The sequence below is a fragment of the Corythoichthys intestinalis genome, chromosome 3 (genome assembly GCF_030265065.1).
Source record: "Corythoichthys intestinalis isolate RoL2023-P3 chromosome 3, ASM3026506v1, whole genome shotgun sequence".
Lineage (NCBI taxonomy): Eukaryota > Metazoa > Chordata > Actinopteri > Syngnathiformes > Syngnathidae > Corythoichthys > Corythoichthys intestinalis.
In genome coordinates, this window is record NC_080397.1 from 13463332 (window position 1) to 13481641 (window position 18310).

Genomic DNA, 18310 nt, shown 5'->3' on the forward strand with positions numbered 1-18310 from the left:
TTACGCCAAACATATCGTTTTGCATTGTGGCCAAAAAGTTCAATTTTGGTTTCATCTGACCAGAGCACCTTCTTCCACATGTTTGGTGTGTCTCCCAGGTGGCTTGTGGCAAACTTTAAACGAGACTTTTTATGGATATCTTTGAGAAATGGCTTTCTTCTTGCCACTCTTCCATAAAGGCCAGATTTGTGCAGTGTACGACTGATTGTTGTCCTATGGACAGACTCTCCCACCTCAGCTGTAGATCTCTGCAGTTCATCCAGAGTGATCATGGGCCTCTTGGCTGCATCTCTGATCAGTTTTCTCCTTGTTTGAGAAGAAAGTTTGGAAGGACGGCCGGGTCTTGGTAGATTTGCAGTGGTCTGATGCTCCTTCCATTTCAATATGATGGCTTGCACAGTGCTCCTTGAGATGTTTAAAGCTTGGGAAATCTTTTTGTATCCAAATCCGGCTTTAAACTTCTCCACAACAGTATCTCGGACCTGCCTGGTGTGTTCCTTGGTTTTCATAATGCTCTCTGCACTTTAAACAGAACCCTGAGACTATCACAGAGCAGGTGCATTTATACGGAGACTTGATTACACACATTTGGATTCTATTTATCATCATCGGTCATTTAGGACAACATTGGATCATTCAGAGATCCTCACTGAACTTCTGGAGTGAGTTTGCTGCAGTAAAAATAAAGGGGCCGAATAATATTGCACGCCCCACTTTTCAGTTTTTTATTTGTTAAAAAAGTTTAAATTATCCAATAAATGTTGTTCCACTTCACGATTGTGTCCCACTTGTTGTTGATTCTTGACAAAAAAAATTAATTTCATATCTTTATGTTTGAAGCCTGAAATGTGGCGAAAGGTTGCAAGATTCAAGGGGGCCGAATACTTTTGCAAGGCACTGTACCTTGTATCAGTTAAGCTGCCGTAAAGCAAGTGTCGTTGTTGCCACAAATGTAAACAAAGGGCTGCATGATGGATACATGACAGACAGCGGCTAGTTTCTGAAGTTGGCACCCTTCCTCGGGTGGCCCATCAGCGGCGGCTGCGTCGTCTGCCCGTCCGGCGTCAATCAGAGTATGTCACGTTGGGAGGGGAAGCAGCCAGCTGGCGGATGCGACGATCAGCTGACCGATAGTCTCAAAAAAGATAACAATTAAACGGCCAGGGCCGTCGCACTACTCAGAAGTGCAGTGAGCAGCGTGGGTAACGGTTAAATGTAGACATGGAAGAAACAGTCATAAAGTTAATATGAGAAATTTGAAACTGATCATTGTTGCAACTAGAGATGGGAATCGAAATTCGGAACCGGTTCCTAGTGTTTCGAGGCCTCGACATCACAATGAAAAAGCCTTAACGATCCCTTTAACGAGTCCTGAAGACGCATATTGCGTCGTGACTGTCTTGTCCAAACACATCAAACTAGCAAGGCGCCAAGAACCACCCGCTCCAAAGTTTGTCTACACTTCACCAGGAAAGAGGGTGTAAATGAAAGGTTACGATGGTTTAGCACGAGCATTGCAGCTGTAAACATAACAATGACAGCACGTAGGTTCAAACGCTCGAAAGTGTGTCTTCACTTCACGAGGAAAAATTACAACAAAACGACTTGCAATCATTTCAAGGTGGAAATAACTGCATCGGGAGGGAATAGACTGCACTGTCCTCACCGAGACCGCTATACAGCTAGCTAAACTCCGAAATGACGATACAGAAGACGTTGGTATAATTTGCTGACTTTACGCAACCATCACTTGAAGAGTGAAACTAACAATAGAAATGAAACAAATCAATTTCGTCCCCAATAACAAACAGGTTTGCATCAACGTAAATCAGCGATGATTAGCGGCTAATTCAGTAATGACAAAACAGTTAGCATGCGTTCGCTAGCATTAGCACATCGTTCAAACCACTACACAACTGGATTTAAGTGTCCGATCGCGATAGGAAACACACAACAACAACACAAAAGATTATACATACAGGCGTTGCCTCTGTAGATATTTTACAAGCATTAACAAAGAACAAAGAACGTAGGGTCATAGCAGTGCTTCCCTCTCTCACTAACTCGCTCACTCGCTTGGAGGAGCGGCATTTCTTCTTCTTCACGTGAGCGCGTTCTTCTTCGTGTGAGGAAGCGCAAGGGCGCCCCCACTTGAGCGTGAAAGCACCATAAAAACTAAAAGGCATGCATTTCAATATACTGGTAAATAATACTTTAAAAAGGCTCCCAAACTACGGCCCGCGGGCTGAATACGGCCCGCCCCGACATTTGGTCCGGCCCCCTGAACAATACCAGAGAGCATTTTGAATTTGATTTTTTTTTTTTTTCTCAATAGTGTTTATTATTTTCTGGCCTTTTTCTGTGAAGAACTCAGAGAGGGTTATTTGGTCATTATCCATTTGATTAATAGTGTTATCATTATTAATTATTATTATATTATATTATTATTTTTATTTTATTTACTTTTGTTCCGTGAAATATCCAGAAAGGGTTATTTGATTGTGGCATTCTGAAATGGATATAAAAAGATAGCAAAAGGACTAAAAATTTCAAGAAACACAATTGGTAGCATAGTCCTTAAGTTTAAAGTTAAAGCCACAGTGGAAACGTTACCTGGGCATGGTAGAAAGAGGTTACTGTCTGCCACTACTGTGTGATACCTGAAGCAAAAGATGGAGAAAAATCTGAGAAACTACGAGAGGACATGTCATAGGAAGGTATTCATGTTTCATCCCAGACAATAAGACGCACACTGCAAAATGATGGCTTCCATGCAAGAACTCCCAGATGCACCCCCCTGCTGACTCCAAAGCACAAGAAGTATGCCAAAAACCATTTGGACAAACTACAAAGGTTTTGGGATACTGTTCTCTGGAGTGATGAGACCAAACTGGAGCTCTTTGGGCCAATTGATCAACGGTACGTGTAGAGGAGAAAGAATGATGCCTATGAAGAAAAGAACACCCTATCTACTGTGAAGCAAGTGGGTGTCAGTCATGCTCTAGGGTTGTTTTGCTTCTTCAGGTACAGGGAATCTTCAGCGTGTGCAAGATATTATGAATTCAGTTCGATACCAGTAGATCTTGGATGCAAATGTCATGCAGTCATTGACAAAGCTGAGGCTTGGCTGAGGTTGGACCTTCTACCACATCATGGTTGCAAAAGAAGTGCTTGAAGATTCTGGAGTGGCCATCGCAATCACCAGACTTAAATCCCATTGAATATCCCTGGTGGTACTTGAAGAAGGCAGTTGCAGCACGCAAGGCCAAAAATGTTAATTAAACTGGAGGCCTTTGCCCATAAGGAATAGGCAAAGATTCCTGTAGATCACTGCAAGAAACGTGTGTCAAGCTATGCGTCACGTCTAAAGGATGTTATTGTTGCAAAGGATGTTGCATTAAGTACTAAAGTTATACATACCTAAGGGGTAGAATAATTTGGTCAATGAGGTAATCACAGAAAGGCCATAAATATTTTTGTTATTTCAGCTGTATTTGTCTATTTGACATGTCATTATTTAATGTGATTATAAACTAGATGAAAAATAAATGTCAAACTTGCAAAAACACTGATCTACTGTGGGAGTTGATTGATTTTGAACACAATTATAGTTTCCAAGGAAGAGACATAACAGAACGCATTCACAACATCAATGCGACCGAAAGGCTCTGTACTGTATAACTGAATCATGAGCATGTGTTCCAAATTGTGTCACACGATGGATGCGATGAATTGTTACGACCGCAAGGTGTCAGTAACGTCGTGTAAAATGTCAACTGACTCTTTACAGGGGTGACTCTAGCCAGCACAACTGCCTTTGACAACAATAAAGTCTAATTCATTTTATACTCGGAGAACCGGTGTTATGCCAAAATGTCCTAATCTTTGAGATTGTTTTCTTCAAATGCGTACAGGAAGAATGTACTAGAAAATTCCATAAGAAAATACTTAAACATAGTAAATAGGTGTAATAGTAGTCAAATAAAGGTGGTTGTCAAGTTCTGAATTGTTTTGATATCAACTCAAGCCCAAACTTGAAAAAGACTTGACAGTGGTATAGATGCGCTATGTAATGTAGTCAACCAGGGTACCCGCGGGTTATTAAAAGTATTTAAAAAAGCATTGAATTTAGTTTTCCATTATTAAAGGTATTAAAAGTATTAAATTAGCTGTCGTAAGTCTGGAATTTTTTCACCGTGGTTTTATTTTGAAGAACATCTCAGTGCAACCTAAATTATATCCGTGACGAAGTGTTTTTTTTTTTTTTTTTTTAATCCATAACGAAGATGACGCATAGAATTTTTACGATGCACTGCACTACTAATCATAATGCACCTCGTGCGTGCGCGCTGTTAGCATCATTAGTATCAACATCACAACAGCAGGCAATCGCACAGTACTGTGTGCTAACGTAAGGAACTGCCCCGATGCCTTAGTTGTTATGTTCGACGAAAGCCTCAACAAGACTAACCAAGTCTAAACAGTTGGACCAGCATGTGAGGTACTGGATCGGCGACCAAGTCGCATCCAGATACTTTGGGTCGCAGTTTATGGGTCATGCAAAGGCAGTGGACCTGCTTAACATTTCAAATTAAGTTGCCAATTTCTCCAATTAAAATGTGTTAGACACAATAATGTATTTCTGCAAGGTTTGCCTTTCGAATGAATGTGAATTTCGTAGTTTTAACTCAAGAGTTAGCCATGTTCAATGGGGTATTGGCAGGTGGACTAGCCTTAGCATGGACAAACCGGAGTCGTAGATCCACCATCACCCTCAAATACACAACACGGTTGACACTATTATTGGAACGAGTGCGTGGTAACGTTGATATGAATAACATGGCATGATGATAGGCAAATTATAATGTAGGTGATAGTAAGACACCTCCTGGTATATTTAAATGTTTTTCTTGATTGAATAAGAGTATGGATTTTCTCTATCTGATGAAAAGAAATGTCTTCAATAGCTAACAAAGGATTAACATGTGTTTTGTATACTTCTTGTAATGTGATTAGAAAAAAAAACAATTACCAAGGGAAATGGTCATGTGTAGCTTTTTTATTTTGTGGTAATTAATGGTAAACTACTGCTATTTAGTGGCTGTTTTTTAAACTTTCACTGCCAATTGCAAGCTTTTCCCAAGCACCTTACAGTTAAGGTGACCAACTTGACAATCACCAGTTAAGGTGACCAACTTGACAATCACCAACCTACCACCTTGACTAGGTCCTCTTAAAAGGGAAACCTGTTGTATTGCAAATGTAATTTCTGAAGTTGCTTTACAAAAATGGTGTAAAATCCATTTTATCCTGGGAAAAAAAATCTGAAATACCTTATATTTAAATGTGTTTTAATTGTATCTTCAGTAAATGTGCATTCTTTTGTCAAACACACTTAGTAATTGAGGTTAAATTTGATGTTCAGTGCTTTATTTTTTTAATATGATTCAATATTATCTAAATAATGGGTGCGAGAAAAGTATTAATTTTCAGTTAAAATGGCATTAAAAAAGGTCTTAAAAGCCTTGAATTTAGATTTATCAATCCTGAGGGGACCCTTTTAACAGATCAACAATTTGTTTTAAAGCTACCACAAGAAAGCACAATGCTTAAAAGCTACGAGAGCCAAACACACTCCAAACGCATTTTGATGCAATGAAAAGGTAAAAAAAAAGACAAGCTAAAAATGGAAATCGTAAGTAACGCACAGCTCTTCCCATGTGCGCATGCGTGCGCAAGCGCATTAATCATTACTAGGACGTCCTGTCGGTTAGGAAGGAACAGAACACCAGCTGTGAGTGCTCATGCTGCAATGCCAATGACTGTGCTAGACGTCCAATCCATTTGGACCTGGAGGATCATTTGCTGCCAGCCTTTCCAAGTAAAAATGGATTGGACGTCTGGCGCCGTCAATGACAGCCAATCAGTTGAATATACTGTATATCAAAATGGGAATTACACATTATGATCTTCTCGAATTTTTCTATTGTGTTCGTTTTTAGGACCCTAGAAGTTACCTTGGACCTAAAGGACCCGCATTATCCAGAGCATAATCTGGGCAGCCTTGAACTTTCCGTCACGTTATCACCACGAGAGGGAGACATAAGAGATGCAGTAAGAAATCTTCAATCTTGGCATCATTTCTATCTCTCTCTGTCTTGACCTGAAAGTTTTGGCTTCATTTACGCTCCGTTACTGGAAACTCGTCAAATCAGCAAACACATATGCACATACGCCAACGTAATTAACGTGTCGGTGTAAAGGTTTCATGTTCAAAGCGCGCTGGATGTTTGCTTCCTTGCGCTGGATGCTTCCTAGTCGCGTTTATTTCTGTTCAATTATTTGTCTGCTTAATTGGACCCCTGCATGTTCGACCCAGAACAAGGCGGAGTCATGGGGGAAATATCTTATTCCTTTTGATCTGATGTCTTAATTTTGGTGCTTATTTACTTCTGCAGTTCAGCGAGTCCACACTTGACAGAACAAATAAATTCTATTTAGGTTAAGCACCATTTTGGATCGCTCCAACTGCGAAGAAAACGAGTACAACGTCATACTTGTGCGGTTTGGATGGCCGTATCTGAAGTCTAGCGTGTTTCAGCGCCATTGGCGGCGATAGACGTCCAATCCACTTTGCATGAACGAATATTCCCATCCAAAATGGATTGGATGTAAATCGTCGTCAATGGCAGCCAAAGATCATAATACCCAACGAAGTATTAAGCCACACAGTGAAAGAAAAAATAAAATTAAGTCATAATGATGCGGCTTTAACCCCTTCAGACCTGAGCATGCTGCTGAAGGACATGACGTGTTCGCGTCTCTAAACCAATAAATATTGTACACTGAATTTGATTGCTATTGCTACTTCTGGGAGCTGATTGGACGAAGCTTGACCCATCGAAATCAAATCATGAAGTTTGGCACGTCCTCTTTGCTAATTTTGGCTCTTAGAAAATGGCTAACTAACCACAACTTCAGAAAGGATAACGTAAAGTGCCTATTTCTCATCAAAAACACTTTAACAATAAAAATAAACCAATAAAAGCATGAAATATCCTCGACCAAAAAATTGCACTTTGTTCTGGTGTTTGAGTAAAAATCTGCAAAGAAAAATGCGGGTCTGAAGGAATTTTGTAATGTTACGAGAATAAAGTCATATGCCATAATATTACGAGATAATCGTAATATTACATGAAAGTTTTATATTATGAAATATCATAAAACGTAAAAAAAAAAAAAAAAAATCGGAAATCGTAATTTTACTTAATGAAAAAACTTGTTACGATTTTACGTAACATTACAAGAAAAAAAATCGTAAAATTACGTAACTTTACGTAATATTAAGAGATTACATTAATATCGTATTTTGACTATTTTCTCGTAATATTATATAAAGTTACGAAGCATTACGACTATAATCTCATATTATTATGACTTTTTTCTTGTAATATTACATAAAGTTAAGTAGTATTATGACTTTAATTTCGTAATATTACGAGAGCAGTCATATGTCTTTACAGTGCTGGCCAAAAGTATTGGCGCCCCTGCAATTCTTTCAGATAATACTCGATTTCCTCCAGAAAATGATTACAATTACAAATGCTTTGGTAGTAATATCTTCATTAATTTAGCTTGCAATGAAAAAACACGAAAGAGAATGGAAAACAAAAATCATTATCATTTTACACAAAACTCCAAAAATGGACAAATGTATTGGCGCCCTTTGAAAAATCATGTGATGCTTCTCTAATTTGTGTAATTAACAGCACCTGTTACTTACCTGATGCACATAACAGGTGGTGGCAATAACTTAATCACTCGTCCAGCCAGTTAAAATGGATCAAAGTTGACTCAACCTCTGTCCTGTGTCCTTGTGTTTACCACATTGAGCATGGAGAAAAGAAAGAAAACCAAAGAACTGTCTGAGGACTTGAGAAGCAAAATTTTGAGGAAGCATGGGCAACTTCAGGCTACAAGTCCATCTCCAAAGACCTGAATGTTCCTGTGTCTACCGTGCGCAGTGTCATCAATAAATGTAAAGCCCATGGCACTGTGGCCTCTAACCTCTGTAGATGTAGACGGAAAAGAAAAAATGACGAGAGATTTCAACGAAAGATTGTGCGGATGGTGGATTAAGAACCTCGACTAACTCAAGCTGTCCTGCAGTCTGAGGGTACAACGGTGTCAACCCGTACTATCCGTCGGCGTCTGAATGAAAAGGGACTCTATGGTAAGATACCCAGGAAGACCCCACTTCTGACCCTGAGACTTGAAAAGCCAGGCTGGAGTTTGCCAAAACCTACCTGAGGAAGCCAAAAACATTTTGGAAGAATGTTCTCTGGTCAAATGAGACAAAAGTCAAGCTTTTTGGGAAAAGCCATCACCATAGAGTTTACAGGGGGAAAAAACGAGGGCTTCAAAGAAAAGAACATGGTCCCAACGGTCAAACATGGCAGAGGTTCCCTGATGTTTTGGGGTTGCTTTGCTGCTTCTGGCACTGGACTGATTGACCGTGTGCATACCATTATGAAGTCTGAAGACTACCAACAAATTTTGCAGCATAATGTAGGGCCCAGTGTGAGAAAGCTGTGTCTCCCTCAAAGGTCATGGGTCTTCCAGCAGGAGAATGACTCAAAACACATTTCAAAAAGCACTAGAAAATGGTTTGAGAGAAAGCACTGGAGACTTCTAAAGTGGCCAGCAATGAGTCCAGACCTGAATCCCATAGAACACCTATAGAGGGATCTGAAAATGACAGTTTGGAAAATGCACTCTTCAAATCTCAGAGACCTGGAGCAGTTGGCCAAAGAAGAATGGTCTAAAATTTCAGCAGAGCATTGTAAGAAACTCATTGATGGATACCAGAAGCGATTGTTTTGTCTAAAGTTTGTGCTACCAAGTATTAGGTTGAGGGTGCCAATACTTTTGTCCGGCCCATTTTTGGAGTTTTGTGTAAAATGATAATGATATAATTTTCCCCCCCCATTCTCTCTTGGGGTTTTTTTCATTGCAAACAAAATAATGAAGATATTACTACCAAAGCATTTGTAATTGCAATCATTTTCCAGGAGAAATTTTGCATTATCTGACAGAATTGCAGGGGTGCCAATACTTTTGGCCAGCACTGTATATCATGAGATTAAAGTCACAATATTACATGAAAAGAGTCACAATATTATTATGAGATTAATGCTTCGTAACTTTAAACTTCGTAACTTTAAACTTCATAAATACTTAATGCTACAAGAAAAAAGTTGTTAGGTAAATTACATAACTTTACGTAATATTACAATAACCGTACAAAATATTTCGACTATTTTCTCATGATATTACATGAAGGTAGGTTGCTTTATGAGTACAATATCATTATTACGGCTTTTTTCTTGTAATATTGTCACTTTAATCTGGTAATATTTCATAACTAAGATACAAGAAAAAAACTCGTTATGTTATGTAGTTTTAAATTATATCACAATAACAAAGTCTTACGTATAATTTTGACTTTTTTTCTTGTATTACTACATAAAGTTAAGGAGTATTACTACTTTAACCCTGTATTATTATGAGTTTTTTATTGTAATTGTGCGACTTTAGTCTCGTAGTATTACAAATGATGACTTCTCGTAATATTCCAATTTCAATCTCATAAAATTATGGCTTGATTCTCGCGTGCCTACTTTTTTTAATCTTTCTTTATGTGGCCCTAATACTCCGTCATAATAATCAGCATTAGAGCACTAATAATGCATGTTTGTGCTTGAAAACACTTGACAAGTGAAGCTCCTGCCTTCTTCCCACGCATGACTGACAAATGCCACACTCTGCTAATCTAACCCCTTTCACACTCAGGCCACTACTAGCATTTGAGCACCTCACGTTACCCCCCCTTAGACTCGCCGCTTCAAGGGGGAGACATCGGGGGGTGCTCTGTAACCGCTTTGTCTCATTCACAGACCATGCTTTTGAGAAGGAACTGGAAACGATCTAGTAAGGTAAACTAAAAACGCATGTAACCCTCACTTTTTGCAAATGGTCCTTTATGTTGTCATCCCTCTTTTTCCCTGCCTCTGCTTTCTTGGAAACTTTCCTTTCATGCTTGGCAGTGTCATCACTTGATTTTTCCACAAACTGCAATACACTGTATAGACTAACACAAAACTCTACTTGTGAACTCAAATGTAAAATTCTGCTTAGTAGAGCTGGGCAAGTGACACACAAAAATAATCATTTAGAAAAAAAATAAAAATAAAAATTCTTCTTTATGTGGACACTAACTTTGAGGAGTCTCCATCATTCGAGAACCTTGGTAGCTGGTGTATGTACCGTATCTATCTATCCTCAGAGCCCAATTTTTTATTTTTTGTATTGGGTCTACCGTATTGGCCTGAATATAAAACGGGCCTGATTATAAGACGACCCCCTCTTTTTCATGACTCAAGTTTGAAAAACGATTTTTTGAACACCAAATTAATTTTCATACAGAAAATATTTACAGTACATCTGAAAGAAATGATTATAACAATATATTTGAGAGAAAAAGCATGTTATTTTGCCTCATTCAAATCTCAATATCTGAACATTTAAATATGTAAACTAAAGTGGTATCACATTCGTAAATGAATGGCTTCTGGTTTTTGAAATGTAAATAAACAAATCAGAACATTACTCCTCAAGTTCAGCATTCGCTTCAATGATATCTGGCGCCATCTAGCGTCGTGATTGCGTATAATGTCTAGACGACTCCCACTTTTTCAGTCTTATTTCTATGCAAAAACCACCGTCTTATATTCGGGCCAATACGGTAATTAATTAACTGCGAACTTATTGGTGCCTGTGTTGCCTGTAGGTTATGATGAGTTAGCCAGTTAGCCGAATTAGCATGCGCGCAACATACTCATGCTTGTTTACTTGATTTAAAAAACAAAACAAAACAAAAAAAAAAACGTTTCATGTCAGGTTTGCAAGAAGAAAAGAAATGCCCAGAATGTGCTTTGAGTTGAGTTATTTGCGTTGGTCTATTTTGCTTGCCTCTTCAAACATTTGGTTCTCATCAAGACATGGTAACTGGATTTGATTTGAATATCAATGTTCAAATTTTAAACTCTTTGCTCTGATTGGCCATTGGCGAGTGGGCATGTATGAAGTACGAAGACAGCAACTTCCTTAGTAAATGGCGGTATGACAATACACCGTCACCGATGTGAAATCACATTTAAACCAGATCACGCCCTCATTTTGAGTTATCTTATGTATAAGTAGTGGAGTATAAGTAGTACGCAAGGACACCTTTAACAAATGAAATAAACAACATACTGTAAAAGGTTGAGATATTTGCTGTTGTCACACACTTCAAAAAAAAAAATTTCCAACGGAGGAATTTTTGGAGGAAAATTCAATTCATATCGCTCATTTTAATCATTTTCAATTTCTTCAAGCAGAAGTAGAGTCGAGAAAGATCAACTCTGGTTAGTTGTTGCCACTTGACCTACAATTTTTTATTATCAACAATCTCGTTCACAAACATACAATATCAGCCCCAGTATTTAGTGTAGGAATGGACAACAGTTTCAGTTTTTATCTAAGATGGAAGTTCTAAATTCCTGAAGTAATTTATGATGATCAATCAAGTGTTTATTATAACATATTCTTAGTTACTGTGTGTCAAATGTTTTGAGTTATCAATCGCAATGGCTGACATTGACGACGATAGATGTCCAATCCATTTAAACTAGGAGGCTAAAGGTTTGGACGTCTACTTGACAAACTGATTCGATAAAAACAGCCACATGACTGTCTTCGTTAATGAAACTGCAAGAGTACAACAGTTAAAAGTTACTTATTTTGCTTGTTTTTATACTTGTAAGACTCATGCCATGCTGTATATTACGGATAAAGAGGGATTAGATATCTATCGTCACATACTTTTCAGTATTGTTTTTGGCAGCCCTTTTAATTTTTGTCTTAGTCTTTTGGAATATAACACTTATTAGTCGTAGTCATATTTTTGTCATTTCAAAATGCGTTTGTCTTCTTCTAGTTTTAGTCGGTGAAATCTCTTACAAATTTCATCTAGTTTTAGTCGACAGTTGTTTATTATGTTTTCGTCTGTGAAATTCAAAAGTTTTAGACTAATAAAAAATTTCCAACAATTTCGAATAAACATAAACAGATGGGCACATATTGTAGCGTCAAGGAACTTCGTAATGATAATACACACTCAGCTGGAAAAGCAGTCAATTATTTTCAATTAAATCCAGCAGGGAGCCACGAACTGTATGTAAATAAGCTCGCCACACTAAAATTGATGCTAATAGTAACGCAAATGCGCTACGAGTTACATTTAGTGAGTGGTGCTATGCTAACGTAGGGTTACCAAACAGCTTCTTTTGCCCAGACATGTCCACTTTTTACATACTGGGCATCCTGTGGGGTTTTATAAATTCATGAAAATGTCCGATTTTATTGTTCACAGGACCAATTAGCGTGTGTTAAAATTGACAGATGCTTTGCACAGAATACTACGGTACTGTGTCGTGTTCCCAGAGAGCCCGCCTTGTGGTTGGTTCTGCTGTGCTCAGTAACAGAGAAAACAAACGTCGGAGCGGTCTTCCATCGTCCCCCAAAATGCTTAAAGTGCATGTGACACGAAAAAGCATGTTTATTTCATAATACACGGGGTATTTTATGCTCCTGAATGATATGGACCGCTTGGATGTGTGTGGAAACGATCGCTATATTTATTTAGTTTGCGCCATGAAAATGAGTGACTTCCGGCTTCGGTCTTGCATTGAGGAGGGCGCTGTGACGTGTACAGTTGAAGGCGTCCTCTTCACTCTACAGCCGTACTTTTGTGTATGAGGACTAAGGATTCAGCTGATTTTGCGGATTAATACGTTTATTTTTCGCATCACGCCAGCCAAACGGCTGCAGAAAAATCTTGCTTTATGAGGGAGAGGCGTATGCGCCTTTTGGGAGTTTCAAAAGTTTCCCATTCACCGTGGATATTGGCCAAAACAAGCCCTACTACTGTGGGACCATTAGACTTACGAGGAAGTGAGTAAACATCTTCTTTTGTATTATGTCAAATACGAATACAGCGATTACAAAGTAAACACTACAAAGTTTCTTTAAATAAAGGACTACTTAGGTTTGATCATTGATAGGCATATACAGTAAAAACATTAGCTGCACGTAAACTGCACAACAACTGCAGCTGCCCTCTTCCGGGGAACAAACTGTAAATTGCTCTCCGCCGGGCGGTTTGCCGGTTCACAAAGACAATCGACAACCCAGTCGTCATGTCAAATAATCCGGGCTAGTTATGTGTGATTTTCCACTTCGAAGACTTTGAAACATCACTCGGCTCGGGTTAGCATGTCAGCTAGCTGTCACGCCTCTTGGTTTGTTTACATTCTCCGAAGCCGGGGAAGGGAAATGACATATGTCCAATTTAGATGTCATAAAATATCGTTCGGGAGGTGCGACAGTAAAGGTGAAGTCGACAATTTTGACCATTATGGAGTAATTTTGCCATGCCGTCCTGAATAAGTGCATTTTTATTATTTCATATTCCATTTAGCACAAGACTTATTTGTCATGACCATGCCATTTATTTAGCAATTGGGGAAAATACTTGGATAAAAAGAATATCCTGTAAAAATTTTAAAGTAAAGAGACAGAAACAATGACATTTTGCAGCTCACTTCGTCGCGTTTTCCTCGTTGTGAATACTTCCCCCTCGACGGGCTGACTGGTCCTTCTTAAGCCATTTATTTAGCTATTGTGGAAAAATACTTGGATAAGAAGAATATCCTGTAAAAATATTGGAGTAGAAAGACTGAAACAATGACATTTTGCGGCTCTCTTCGTCGAGTTTTCCTCGTTCTGAATAATTCCCCATCAATGGGCTGAATAGTAAAACCGATGAGCCCAGTCTCCCGCTGACATCATCCACCTGTTGGGGACGCTAGAGCCCTATAATGGTAGGCGTGGCTAACCGGCAGATTAAAAGACCAATTTCTCGTCATCTGCGCTTTGCTTAATTGTTGTATATAGTCGAATCCTCTCAAAATATGATTCTAATTCACATAATAATGCTATTTAAGTCTTTTTTTCTCCTGTCGTATGCTTTTTAAGCGCTAAGCAGATTGTACTAGTGCCTTGTTAAAAAGGGCATCTCCAGACTCTGACACTGCCAAAAAGTTCAGTAGTGCTTGCACTAAGACCGAAGCCGTTGTGAATAGAGTTATAGCGCTCCACTCTTTTGAAGTCGCTAATGAAGCCCTCAAATAAAATCCATTACTGTGGTGTTTCTACAGACGGGAGTCACCACAGAGCAGTGAAAATATTCCCAGTCATAATCCATTACTTTGACTGGAAGAAGGGTGGTGTGCAAGCAAAATTAATTAAGGTTTAAAGACACACCAAATGAGACAGCAGAAACCGTTGCACAGTATCTCACTGAAACAATGGCAAAAAACAAGTTGTCTGAAATATGTATTGCATTAACTTTGAGTATAATTTAAGTATCACGAGGCCCGATGTCCTGTGTTTTGGAAATCAAAATATGGTCACCCTTTGCTAACACGACGAGTTATGTTACACTCATCACAGACCTTTCAAGGCAAAACAACATTGCATATTCTCTCTTGCCAAGATAAGGAAACAAATCTTACCATGTGTTTTCAAACAAGCAAGATGGAGCGCAGCCACAATAAATTTGATGCTAATGCTAGGTTTGAAACACATCCTAAACTCCGGTGAGGAGAGTGAGGGAGGGAATGACATAAACACTGCTACGATGCAAGCTGACGTACTCCACGTACAATATGAAAATGTCACACATTGTGAACATATGACAAAAACTATGTCGCATTTTCTTCTCATTGTCATCTCATCAGACGAAAACTGGCATTCGTCTCGTTAGGTTCTAGTCTCCTAAGCCACGTTTTTTAGCTCGTCATCGTCATGAAAAAAATGGTTGACGACTAAATATTTTCGGTATCGTCATTGTTGACAAAAACCACACTGATGCTTTCCTTTCTGCTTCAGCATGTCGGCTCACGCATGCAGCGTCTGTCTGTCTGTCTGTCTGTCTGTCTGTCTGTCTGCAAACGTTGACACTTGCGACGCTTGAATTCTGTTGAGCTGGTGCATCATCTTGACTTCAAATTTTGAGTGTGCACGGTTGAAGCTGGACGTCCTGCCGAACGGCGCCTTTGAAGTTGTCGAAATGGGCCACCCCGCCCGCGAGTCGGGAATACACGCAAACGCTAACGAACTTGCAACCCCTTGACTCCCTCCCTGCCTTCTTGCTTGGCTGCACACAGTGCAATGTTTTATTTTTACACTCTCTTTTAATGAAGCGTTGAACATGCATTAGAAGATGCAAGCTCTTCAAGAAATAGTTTGCGATAATAATTACCAGTCAAAGGCAGATTAAATCCAGGTCTCTATCTTCACCACTAGGCAATTTCTTTTTTCGGCACTTCAAACATTTTCCTCTTCCAAAGGGCTTATAAAAGTTGAACTGTGTGCGAATATTACAAAAGTAGATCATTGTGGGACTTCCAGCATCATCACTGCGCGAATACGAATGATTCCTCTCCTGCTGTGCTCTGGCACGGAGCTACATATTCCCAAGTAAATAGTCCTTGTTTTTTTCCAGCTAGCAGAAATGTGTAGTTACAAAACAATCAAATGAGATTGTTGCTCCATTACAACATAACAATGACCTGGAATCATTAGCATACGCCGCCATGTAGCATGGTGGAAATTGGCAGACGCGGAAGTAGCTGTATGGGAGGTTAGCTTAACCGCGAGCAGCCATTCGCAGTGTTTAATGTCTGGAGAATAGAAATTAAGAGGCTCCGTCTACAGATCAAAGGGTTGCGCTTGTGAGGCAGGGTTTGCTGGGAGTTTAATGAAATTCATCTACAAAACAAAAGCTATGCTAATAAATTCGCCCTAACAAGGAAGAAGATGGATGAAAAGAGGGGAGGGAGAAATTTGTTGCGGTGAAGGATATTCTAATCATTCAAAGAGAGGTTAAATATGCCTGTAAGTGGTGAGGAAACAGACTTAAATAGAAAATTGAACTGGCAGTGAGTGATCATGTTTCAGCACCATTGACAGCGATAGATGTACAGTCAGTGATCTTTCCAAATGGACTGGACGGCTATCGCTGTCAATGGTAGCCAATGTGTGCCATATTTAAACAGGTTTTCCACGTTGTGACTTATTCCAGTGATGTGTTTTGTGGTCTTCATCGTTATTTTCCTGTCAATAAAATGCTTTAAATGTATGCGTGTAAATTGCCACGTTTACATGCAGCCAATATTCGGGTTAACATGAATATTCATTCCCCCCCCCCCCTTTAGACACTTGGAATAATCTGTTTACTTGCAAGTGTCTACCAAGGTTATTAACATTAACAAAATAAACAGAATGATGAAAATTATATGATTAAAGGAACTATAATTAACTTTGTTGACTAATTAAAAGAAAAAAGATTTTAAAACCTATTGAGATTAAAGACACTAATACCTTGATTTTCTTGTTTGTTATCCCCAGAAGTAAAATTAACAAGTCAAAATGATTGAATGACAAATTTCAAAATGATTTTTTTCATTATTATTATTATTTATTGAAATAACATAATACTAAAACTAATAAACTTAAAATAATAATTTTTAAAAAATTAAAAGTAATAAAAACTAGAAAAATCACTTTAAAAACTAAATAAAACTAATTGAATCAGAGGAAAATAACTCCAAACTAAATAAAACTAAATTATAATGAACTAGAGGAGCACTCAGAGACTCTTATGCCTTAGCAGCCAAATTCAAAACATCCATATTTGGTAGAGTGGGCACTCCTTTAAGTGTGAAAAAAATGATCGCAATATTCTTTTTCCTCACCTATGTAACCTTTGACCTCATTAACCCAAACCATAATCAGAGCAGAAAGTCTAGAGTAAATTTTTACCAAGGGGCGTTGCCCAAAATAGATACTTTGTCTATTGTCACAGCGCTGCCGCGCTGACATCAACATCACATCTAATAGCACAGGAGCTGGGGTACTGATACCTTTGCTATCAGGCTGTTTTGGTGGGGGGATACACTTAAATCACGGCTGACGAAACCTTCATAAATGAGCATTTATAAAGTTTTGCGAGCTGTGAGACACTCATAAAATTACTGTCGCACCTCTCCTTCCTAAGCTAAATGATACCTCGATGTGCGTTTGAGTGAGAAAAAACCAAAAACTATTCACCTTCTTACTGAAACTAAAAGTAAAACTATTTACACAGCTATTACAATGTCCCTTACTCCTTAAAATAGGAAAAGTCGCTGTTTTCTTGAGGAACAATTAAAAAAAATAAATGCATTGGTGCCTAGGACTATAATATGCTTGCAGGAGTCTATCTGCTTTTCACTTCCTTACAGCGTCTAAAGCCTGAGTTATGCTTCTGCGTTGCGGTGACGGCGTAGCGACGATGTAGACCCTACGGCGTCAATGAGCATTCGATAGTTCTGCAGCAAGGGAACGCGGTGCTCTGTGATTCACTGCCAAGTCACTAGAAGGGTGTGACGTTGTGTTTGTACGGTTTTGGGGTAGTATTGTTGACTTCTTCTAGTTTTCTTCTGGTTACACAACAATGCCAACGGCGATGGAATGCTTGAATGTGGATCTTCAGCTCATCAACATTGAACAAATGTTGATCATACAAATGTTGAGGCACAAGCGACGCAGAAGACGGTTGCGGATGTGGTCTGTCCATGGTTTGTCCGACTGTTGATGCTGCACAGAGACTGGCAGTCACATTACTAAAGATGCACGATAATATCGGTTACCGATAATTATCGGCCGATAATGGCAATTATGACGTCACACAGATAATCCAGATTTTAAAAAATTCAACCGATAATGCAATCCGATAATTTTATACTTGATTTTGCCTCCAAATGTACGCAAACAAAGCAGTTTTGTCCAGTTCTTCACTGCCGCCTCCTCAACCCCTCCTCTCTCTGAAGCCCCTGAGGGGGGAGGGGTTGAGGAGTATGGCGTCATAGAGGAGGCGGAGTTACACAACAGAGTCGGAGCAATATTATGGCAGATCTCACTAACGTGGGTTGTTTTCCATGTGGTAAACAAACGTCGCTCTTGCCATCTGCAAAACATGCACTGCAGAAGTTCCTCGAGGCGGAAAGACAGAGTCCTCATTCAACACCACTAACCCAGCAGCCATTTAAAACTGCATCACAAAGATTTTTGGAACGAATATGAGGCTGCTGCTGCTAGCGCG

General features: G+C 39.1%; 1 protein-coding gene across 3 annotated transcripts in view; it reads left to right on the forward strand.

The window, feature by feature from the left end:
• The window catches only part of LOC130913862 (multiple C2 and transmembrane domain-containing protein 1), a 266167-nt gene that overhangs the window by 74772 nt on the left and 173085 nt on the right, over positions 1-18310 (forward strand). For 2 of the 3 annotated variants that reach the window (XM_057832765.1, XM_057832766.1), the window contains exons 5-6: positions 6003-6114; positions 9957-9995. In XM_057832765.1, the coding sequence (XP_057688748.1) occupies positions 6003-6114; positions 9957-9995 (151 nt within the window). The remainder of the gene's footprint in view (positions 1-6002; positions 6115-9956; positions 9996-18310) is intronic. The other variant, XM_057832767.1, reaches the window with a different exon arrangement.